The following is a 10788-nucleotide window of genomic DNA, read 5'->3' as shown; positions in this document are numbered from 1 at the left end:
CTTGAACCTGCTACCTCCGGCATATGGAGCTGGCGCCCCAATTCTTTGAGCCATAGGCGTTGCCCCAGACTCTTTTTTAAATGGTAGTTTTTTAATAGGACTGAGTTGAGGTCTTATAGCAGATTTGATTTCCCTTTCCCTGATAATGACTGACTTTGAGCATGTTTTCATGTGCACAATGGCTATTTGTAGATCTTCTTTTGACAAATGTCTATTTAAGTCTACTATCCATTTTTTACTTTTAATTAACATGCTTAAATATATTTACAACAATATTATTCTGTTGCTTCTTTTGGGCCCAACATATCTATAGAATACAAGTGTGATGAGGGTGCTGATATATATTTTTGGGAAGTGTTAGATTTTTGTTTCTGGCAGCTAAGATAAATACTTCCCTTTAGTATATGAGGTATGAATAGAAAGAATCAATCAATTGTGCAAATTCTCTCTATATATCCAGTCATTTAAGAGCCAGGTTCTATTTCAGGTATAAATTTCTTAATATGATCCAAGAACAACAATTGTCAAGATTTCTGCCTTGACTTGGTGCCTGTAGCACAGTGGTTATGTTGCCAGCCACATAAAACAAGGGTGGTGGGTTTAAACCTGGCCTGGGCGAGCTAAATAACTGCAACGACAACAAAAAAAAAGCTGGGCATTGTGGCAGGTGCCTGTAGTCCCAGTTACTTGGGAGGCAGAGGCAAGATAATTGTTTAAACCCAAGAGTTTGAGGTTGCTGTGAGCTGTGAGGCCACAGTACTCTATCGAGGGTGACATAGTAAAACTCTGTCTCTAAAAAAAGCAAACAAACAAACAAAAAAAAAGATTTTTGCCTTGTTTTCTACCTTGTTTTCCAAATTTATATTGTGGGCAGGCAGAACTGTCAGTTACATTTAAATATAAGCCAACATTACCCCAAGAAGATAAACAGAGATAAGTGTGGATTTTCCAATATTTGGATTCATAAAAATGAAATTTCCAAAACTTAGATTATTTATGGATATAGAAAATGACCTGAAAATGTAATGACAAAATGTTTGTAGTAATTTTCAAGGAAGAAAACCTTTTGGTTCTGTTTCCTAGATTTTATAAAGTGAATAATTGTGTGCATTATTCTCCATGTATTTAAGTATTTTCAGAGTAAGAAGTCAGTTATTTCCTCCTGGGTCTAGAAAGCTTATGTAAGGAATATCTAGAATATAAACTGGGAAAAATCAACACGATATTGAGGAAATATGGTTAAAGTGAGTTTTGATTGGCAGTGGAATGGCCTCATGAAGATATTACAATCTAATCTCTGGCTTCTATGAATATATGAGGCTATTGGACAGAGGAAAATTAAAATTTCAGATAGAATTAAGGTTCAAATGACCTAACTTTAAAATAGTAAGATTACTCTAGGTGATCCAGATGTGCCAATGTAATCACCAGGGTCTTTTAATGAGTAATTAGGAGGCAAGAGACTCATTGTTAGAATCATGACTATGAGAACAACGTGACTACCCATTGTTGTCTGTGTAAGTGGTAGGCAGACAGAAGCCAAAGACTTCAGGTTTCCTCTAGAAACTTTGGGGAAAGAACAAAAAAATGAATTCTCATCTAGAGCCTGTGCAGGCAAACCTCACCCTCCTGACACCTTACTTTAGCCTAATAAGACCCACTTTGGTATTTTTGACTTTTAGAAATGCAATGTAATAAATACATTTTACTTCTTGTTTGTGATAATTTGTTATAATAGAAGAGAGAACTAACTCAAGAATATTGTCACATCTTTTCAAAACTTTTTATACTTTTAAGTGTGTGGTAATTTGTTATAACAGAAAGAGGGAATTAAGTCAGGAATATTGTCACATTGTATTAAATCTTTTTTTAAAAAAGCAGCATCTTAATATTAATGAAGTTCTTATAAATTTGTGATAATTTCCTTTAGGGGAAGGATAAAAACATAGTTTACCCTAACTTTGTCATGCTACTCCATGAGATGATTTTAAACTTCTTGAAATCAATCAATGCTTCCCTTTGAAATGGGTAGTGCCCATTTTAAACAGTGTGCATTCTTTAGCAGTCAGTTTTTTTAAAGCGTCTAATTTACTGTCTCTTTATTCCCAGAGGAAGAGGGTCCAGCCACCTGTCACTGTCAGCCAATATGCAGAGACCGGGATAGGTCCACCAAACTTCATCAGAAGCCTGGAGATTCTGAAGAACAGTGAGAGTAGCCTATTCTCTCTTCTTCCTTTTTCAAAATCACAATTTTATACATAAAAGTTCAAAGTAAAGACCACATTAACCCTTATTTTAAATAATCAGCATAACTCAGTGACCTATTATAACACGCCAATTCAAAGTTAATCTCCTAAATCAATTCACATAAACTACTCAAGATAGGCGTCTTGGAAGCTAAATTTATAAAACAGTAAGAATGGGAGACAGAAGGTAAAGGTCACTTAGAACCTAAACTGACCAGACCAGCTTTGTCATGTTGGTCCTAGCCTGACTGACTCTATCTTATCCTCACTATATGTGCCTATACCTTCACACAAATTTCTTAGCATATGGTAGTGTCATTTAATATGTAAGTACAGAAATATGCTGCTTTAATTTAGGAAAAGGCAGACAAGTCTCCTAAGTGAAATAATTTGTGTGATCTTTGAAATGAGTGTGAATCAATTCAAGATTTTTCTATGTGCCTTTTATTTACACGGTAGAGAAAACTTTTGAAACCCGAAACTCTTTCGGATGTGGTATATATGTGTGTGTATTTATGTATCTATATCTCTCTCTATATATGTATATCTCCAGTAATTTGATGAAAATAATATAACTCTGTTGCATTTTATAAGTTTCCCCACACTTCTCTGGCCTTTACTATATAACCCCTTCCAAATATGTATCTTAGAAATGAATAGGCTTTTCTGATACTGTGTTCAGGGTTGCTACATTTCCATTCAGCAGACCTAATTCTGCCATCTGTCAAGTTCTAGATTTTATAATACTTATAAGCTGTTTCTAATCTATTTTTACTGCCTTGTTCTGCACCAGCAGTTCTCAACCTGTGGGTCACGACCCACAGGAAATGTATTAAACAGCCGCTGCATTAGGAAGGTTGAGAACCACTGTTCTATACTGAAATTTCAAAGGGTGCCACATAGGTCTTGGAATTAACATGGCAGTTAAGAAACTTGGCAAGGTTTTACAGCAGATTGTAACATTAACAAAATACAAAGGAGAATGATGAAATTAACATTATTAATTGTATGCTTGCAGACATTATAAAAATCTATATTTCCATAATCAGGGAAAAAAATAGATGTGTTTTTAGGATGATGCTATTAAAGACAAATCATCATGATGAAAAGAAATTTCCATATGAAAAGCAGTTTACTAAAAGTAATGTAGTAATCCCCTCTCTGGAATGAACAACAGATTTAAGTTGGAATTTGGCTGTCTCTGGTGGCCAATTTTATTTTATTTTTATTTATTTATTTATTTATTTATTTTGCAGTTTTTTTGGCCTGGGCTAGGTTTGAACCCACCACCTTTGGTATATGGGGCTGGCGCCCTACTCCTTTAAGCCATAGGCGCCACCCATAGCCAATATTTTTTCCTAGGCTTCTTTAATCTGTGATAAAACTGCTTTAAAAGTACTAATAGCATTTTTTTTCCATTTTTTTTCCATTTTTTTTCCACAGCTGTGAAGGCGATCATATGACACATGTACCTGTAAACTGTAATAGCCCTGACCTTGGGTGGAAGGACTGTATTAGGAACCTGGAGTCCTGGCATTGGGTGTCCTGTAAAGGCCACACTGCATGAAGCTCTGCTTTCATGGTCTGGGTGATTTTAGGCCAGTTACTTCATTTCTCTGAGCTTCAGATTCCTTACCCAAAAAAGGAGGCAACAAAATTACCTGACTCCATGGTTGATATCCCAGCACTATTTGTTAAGTAGGGAATCTTTCCCCCAATTTACATTTTTGATGGGCTTACCAAAGATCAAATGATGATAAGTGTCTGGGTTCATCTCTTGGTTGTCTATTCTGTTCCATACTTCTATCACTGTATTTTTGTGCCAGTACCATGCTGTTTTGATCATTATAGATATATAGTATATTTTGAAGTCCGGTAGCATGATTTCTCCTGATTCATTTTTGTTTCTGAGTAATGTCTTTGCTATTCAAGATTTTTTTCTGGTTCCATATAAAAAAAAGTACTGGCAGCACCTGTGGCTCAAGGCAGTAGGACTCAGGCCCCATATGCCAGAGGTGGCAAGTTGAAAACCAGCCCCGGCCAAAAACTGCAAAAATAAATAAATAAATAAATAAATGTACTAATTTTTCCAGATTTTTAAAGAATGATGGTGGTGCTTAAATAGGGATTGCATTAAAATTATATATTGCTTTGGGTAGTATGGACATTTTAACAATGTTGATTCTTCCCAGCCATGAGCATGGCATGTTTTTCCATTTGTTAACATCTTCAGCTATTTCTTTTCTCAGAGTTTCATAATTCTCTTTATAGAGATCTTTCACATCCTTTGTTAGGTAAATTCACAAATATTTCATCTTCTTTGGCACAACTGTAAAGGGAATAGAGTCCTTGACTATTTTTTTGGATTGACTATTATTGATATATAAAAAAGCTACTGATTTTGTGAGTATTCATTTTGCATCCTGAGACACTACTATATTCCTTGATCACTTCTAAGAGTTTTGTAGTTGAGTCCCTGGGGTTTTCCAGGTATAAAATCATATCATCTGCAAATAGTGAAAGTTTGATCTTCTCTGACCCTATTTGTATACCCTTGATTGCCTTCTCTTGCCTGATTTTGATGGATAAGACTTCCATTTCAATGTTAAAATGCAGTGGAGACAATGGGCAACCTTGCCTGGTTCCTGATCTGAGTGGAAATGATTTCAATTTAACTCCATTCAAAAAGATATTGGCTGTGGGTTTGCTGTAGCTGGCCTCCACCATTTTAAGAAAAGTCCCTTCTATACCTCTTTTCTTAAGCCATCTGATCATGAAAGGATGCTTGATATTGTTAAAAGCTTTTTCTGCATCTATTGAGAGAATCTTTGTTTTTTAGTTTGTTTATGTGATGTATTATATTTCTAGATTTGTGTATATTGAACCAACCTTGAGACCCTGGGATAAAATTCACTTGGTCATGGTGCATAATTTATTTGATATGTTGCTGGATTTTGTTTGCTAGGATCTTATTGAATACTTTTGCATCTATGTTCATTAAAGATATTAGTCTATAATTTTCTTTACTTGTTGCGTCTTTTCTTGATTTGGGGATCAGGGTGATATTTGCTTCATAGAATGTGTTGGGTAGTATTCCTTCTTTTTCAATGTTTTGGAAAAGATTAAGTAATATAGGTAATAGTTCCTCTTTAAAGGTTTGGTAGAATTCTGATGTGAAGCCATCTGGTCCAGACTCTTCTTTTTTGGGAGATTTCGTATAGTTGATTCTATTTCAGTACTTGATATAATTCTATTCAGCATTTCCAATTCTTTCTGATTAAGTCTAGGAAGTTGGCGTGTCAATTTCTTTGAGATTTTCATATTTCTGAAAATAAGTTTTTTGTAGTATTCACTAAGGAGTCTTTGAATTTCTGAGGTGTCTATTGTTATTTCACCTTTGTCTGCCTGATTGATGATATGGTAGAAGGTTTTTCATCTGCTTTTTGTATTGTGGTTAGAGTTTCTGTGTTGGGAAAATATTTATTTTAATCACATTTCCTAAAACATTTTTAGAATTAAAAGAAATTAAAAGTTTTCCACCACACTTCTCACTACAGGTGTTTGTTCACAATTTTGCAATATAGAACTTGGCTGTCCCAACATCAGTACACAGGAAGGTCTCTGTGCCTGTTTGAGGTCTGTTGTTCCCTGTAGAACATACTCAGATCACTTTCCTATAGAAACATTCTCATAATGTGGCAATTGGCAGTTCCAGTCTTTCTCTCAATGCACCTGGAATCTTCAAACTTGGATGATCCTGAGATTTGGGATCTTTGACCCCAAGGCAGATGAGAGAATGTGCACTGAGTTGATTGAAAAACTCCATTTCTGTCTCCTCCTCTTGTCCAAATGCAAAGGAATATACAGCGGGTGCTACCAAATTCATGTCTTTCTAGCGACCTAAATCTACAGCTCTGAGTCTGAATCCAAGGCCTGAGGCTCATCAGAATGCTTTAGGGCAGGCTCCACAGGGAAATCTTGTTTTTCTTTCCTCAGTACAACACCCAGAAATACAGAGCAAGCTGGATCTCATATAGAATCTGCACACATGACCTGGCCTCCACCTGAAATTCAGAAGATAAGGCCAGACTTTGGGGCGAATATGTATAAATCCCCAGGGGAGAACTATTCTGCAGTCTAGAGATCATGATAGACTTTGTAAACATAAAGGACCTTTTGGAGTGGGAACCCAGAATGTTATAGATCTTGCCCAGTGACCTATTATAACTGTGTGAGATAAAAAATAGAAAGGCTAGACATCATATTTCAACTATGTTGGGAATTATTGGATACTTTGTACCAACCTTAGGGCATTGTAAGGAGTAACTCACACAATGTGAGGTTCCTAGCACAGTGCACTGTACCATGCTTGTGAGCACTTAGTACCTACTCAGTAAACATTGCATTAATGCATGGGTACATGGGTTTTCCAATGCAGATGTATTCAGATATTGACACCTTCTCTAGCCACAGTAAACCTTAATGTGCCAGCAGAGAATGTCACATTACAGAATGGTGATTGATGGTCTTCCCTGTGGAACATAAATATGTTATTGTGACAAATGTTTGCCTAAGGGACTCCATGTGCTATGTCTGCTGTCTCCAGCTGTGTGCTGCTGATAATGAGCCTGCGGGAAACATCAGCACTGACAGGGGACTTGTTAAAGAGGACAAGTTATGGACCCCTCCCACACCTGCAGACCACATTTCCTGAATAGAGCCCAGAATACCACAACATCTCTATGCTCATTGAAGCTTAAGAGGTGTGTTTCAGCTAAGTGGCTCTCAGCCCAGGCTTCCAATTAGAATCACATGGCCATTTTGTAAAAACACCATCACCTGTGCCCTCCCCACAGTTTCTGTCTATTAAGCTGGTGGAAGTATCTATATGGCTTTAATTAAGTGCCTGCCCCACATATTACTAAGCGGAGCCAAGGTCAAGCACAAGTGCTCTGAGGTACATTAATGAGAGTTGAATTCAGCCTTTGTTCCAGAGGGAGGTACCAGGATCTGCTCCGCTTGGTGTAGTGAGAGCCTGTCAGTGTGGTCCATATGCCCATTGCTGTAGCAGAAAGTGCTGGTATGTGTAGCAATGGAGGGCACCTGAGGGTAGGAAAGCAGAAACTCACATTTTGGTCTCCACGAGGAGTTCATCATACTTTATGCTTTCTATTAAAAAGGAGAGGGGAGTGTAGTCTTTTCTTCTCTTGAAGGCCATCCTGCCTGTGAATGTTATGAAAGCAAGTAAAAAGATTGTTCTGACTCCTTTCTGGGTTATTCTCTAAATATAATTCTAATTTTTCTAGACAATCTCACCTGAAAAGAAATTCCAGACTAGGAAAAGGAGAGGAAGTCATGGCTGGTTCTCAGGTAAATATATCAAAGGTGAGGGGCTGTGTTTACTATTCCACCTGCAATGTCATGTGAAACTTAAAGGTTAGAATTTGCAAATTCTTCCTTCTTTACTTTTGATATTTTTACTAATGAGTTTGTTTTTACTCCCTTTTTGTTTTTTATTATAATAATCAAGGAGCCCTGTAAAATTTTTCTCCTCCATGTATCAGAGCATGCTCTATGTCCCAGTCCCATACATGCCATGGGCAAGTTTCCCAGTAAATGTACAACCTGGAATATTGAAGATTTTCTCTTTGTTACAGGATGACATAGAATAGTGAGAAGTGTGGATGTCCAGGACTCCTACTGGGGATTGTGTCTGATCCCCTGTGATATGAATTAATAAGGGGAACATGTTGTGTTTAGGTTCCATCTAGATGCTCCTTTAGAATCTATGTAGAACAGGATTAAGAAAATGCGGAAAGTGAATGGCATTAATTGCCCAAGATAACTCAGAAAGTTCTGAAAAGAAGAAAAATAAGAATAGACTTTCTCTGTGGGATACTGAAGAAAAACCATTTAAATAAACTATAAGAGATTACAGAAAATGGGAGCTATCTGTAGCATGAATTTTGCATAAAACTAGTGTTTTTTATTATTACTGTTTTTGGTTACTACTATCATGGCAGTGATGTTGTATTCTCCTGTGTTTAGTAGTACCTAATACAAATTGGCCCGTGACAGTAGATGTTAATTTCATTCACTTGGTTAAGTTGCTCTCTGATTACTTCACTATAAAGTAAATTATTTTTTCTCTTTGTCATTAATAAATGTCTTGGGGCAGATTTGCTGACTGATGTTCTCAAACTATCACATTTAATTTAGAAGCTTCACTTCTCATTTCTTCTTTGCTTACAGATTGCTTTAAAAACTGAATTCTATCATTTTTATTCACTGGTCAGACAAAACCAAAGTTTGCCACTTTCTGAATCCTTGACATAATATTCTCTATGGGCCGGAAAGCTTGACTTTACTGGTGAAGTTTTTTGAAATGTAGAAAACTTAACCGTACCCCAGATCTGCTAAGTCAGAACCTACATTTTAAAAAGATCTCTTAAACATTGTTATTGTTGTTAAATTTTAAGTGTTTTTAATTTTGTGAAGGCAAAAAGTAGAAACCTAATAAACACATGTATATGTGTAAAAAAAAAAAATCTCCAGTTAATTATTGTACACATTAAAATTTGAGAGATACTTTTTTTTAAATTAAGTCTCAGGAATGAAAAACAAAATATTCAATGTTCTCAGTACTACTATCAAATCACTTTATAATCACTCACACTTTCATATGAGAGATGAATCACAACTATAGCACAGGATAAAGAAGGGGAGGGAAGGGGAATGAGAACGGTGGGAGGGTGGTTTGATAGAGGGAGGGTTAATGGTGGGACCTCACCTATAGATCATATTGCAAGGGTACAAGTGAAATCTAGCATGTATAGAACAAAAATGTCTTAACACTGTGATTAAGTAAATGAGGTGAAAGCTATATTAATTAGTAGATGTAAGCACTCCAATTTGTACAAATAATTAACACATTGAATCCCAAAAAGGCATAAATGTATTCATGATTTATGTATATATTTAATCATCAAAGAAATGCAAACCAAAACCACTTTGAGATATCATCTAACTCCAGTAAGAGTAGCCCACATCACAAAATCCGAAAACTACAGATGTTGGCATGGATGTGGAGAAAATGGAACACTTCTGCACTGCTGGTGGAAATCAAGCTAGTACATTCCTTTTGGAAAGAAGTTTGGCAAACACTTAGGGATTTAAATGTAGACCTGCCATTTGATTCTGCAATTCCTCTACTAGGTGTATATCCAAAAGACTAAAAATCAATTGGCAACAAAGATATATGCACCAGATTGTTCATTGGGAGATACTTTTAATTCACTATATTTATCTATATAAGAAAGAAATGCTCATACCTTGTTCTATATGCTATAAAGACATTATTCAAAATTTATATGCCTGGAGCTCCTAATATTATCATCCAGAAAGATATTATATACACACTGGTTTAATGAATCTCATGCCATCCTTATTCCTCAGAATTAGAAAATACTTTCAAGACTATTTTTTATTGTTACTTTGTAAACTTTAATTTTTTTTTTTTTGTCACCCTCAGTAGAATGCCATGCTGTCACAGTTCACAGCAACCTCAAACACTTGGGCTGAAGTGATGAGAATATTTTCTTGAATAAAAATCACCTTTTTTTTTTAATATTGTGGATAATCCTAGTCACTCACATGTCAGAAATAGTTTTTATAACTTTCATATTCCCTCTGAAATTAAGAACTCTTTTTCGGACCAGTTGGTCAATATGTGTCTTTTTCAGAAACTGTTGATATACAGGGATGTGGCCATAGACTTCTCTCCAGAGGAGTGGGCCTGCCTGGACAATGCTCAGCGGAATTTTTACAGGGATGTGATGATAGAGAACTACAGAAACCTGGTCTCCTTGGGTGAGGATAGCATCAATACACTATTGCTATTCCACACTAAGGGCTTCATTTTCTTTTTCCGTAGATTGCTTCTTGAAAATTTCTGCTTCACATGAAAATGTTTTATATCCATGCTTTGGAAGAAATTTGGAGGTTTGTTGATGTAAAACAAAAAAAAATTAGATTCTGTCTTGAAATAAATCTTCCCCTTTCTGGAGCTGATTCTGTATCTTTCACTCTAGTGATAACTCTAGAAATTCTAGAAACGGTCTGCACCTTAGAATCCAGTTTCCATCACTAATTATTGAGTCAGTGGTAGTGGAAAGAGGAGCTCAGGTCTATGAATCGAGTGTATGATGCCCCATGATCATATCAATGTACACAGCTATGATTTAATAAAAAAAAGAAATATTTTGTTATTATTCTAAAGAGTCTATCAGTAAATAATATTTTGAGAAACAATTTTGTAGAAATTAATCTTCTCTCTTCTTTACTCAGGACAATACTAGATTGGTAATTGGATAATCCACAGCAAAATTCATACAAATTCTTTCTAATAAAACAGGACTTGCTGCCTCTATGCCAGACCTGATCACATGTCTGGAGCAAAGAAAAGAGCCCTGGAATGTGAAGAGAGAGGAGACAACAGCTAAACACCCAGGTAGGTGAGAGGGAATGAGGCAGATAGCACAGC

At 36.0% G+C, this 10788-nt stretch overlaps 1 protein-coding gene across 1 annotated transcript; it reads left to right on the top strand.

The window, feature by feature from the left end:
* The first annotated feature begins 7601 nt into the window (after nt 1-7601).
* LOC128572489 (zinc finger protein 679-like) lies at nt 7602-10763 on the top strand. Its single transcript, XM_053572534.1, has 3 exons — nt 7602-7616; nt 9989-10115; nt 10660-10763. Exons 1-3 carry the CDS (start codon nt 7602-7604, stop codon nt 10761-10763), a joined length of 246 nt encoding a protein of 81 aa, XP_053428509.1.
* Nucleotides 10764-10788: the final 25 nt, after the last annotated feature.

The sequence above is a fragment of the Nycticebus coucang genome, chromosome 20, assembly GCF_027406575.1.
Source record: "Nycticebus coucang isolate mNycCou1 chromosome 20, mNycCou1.pri, whole genome shotgun sequence".
NCBI lineage: Eukaryota > Metazoa > Chordata > Mammalia > Primates > Lorisidae > Nycticebus > Nycticebus coucang.
The sequence above is the reverse complement of the archived record's forward strand: the minus strand, read 5'-3'. Positions and strand labels throughout refer to the sequence as shown.

Coding starts and splice junctions, on each gene's coding strand:
- LOC128572489 (XM_053572534.1), top strand. Junction 10,116..10,659: donor CAGAAACCTGGTCTCCTTGG/GTGAGGATAGCA, acceptor CTAATAAAACAG/GACTTGCTGCCTCTATGCCA.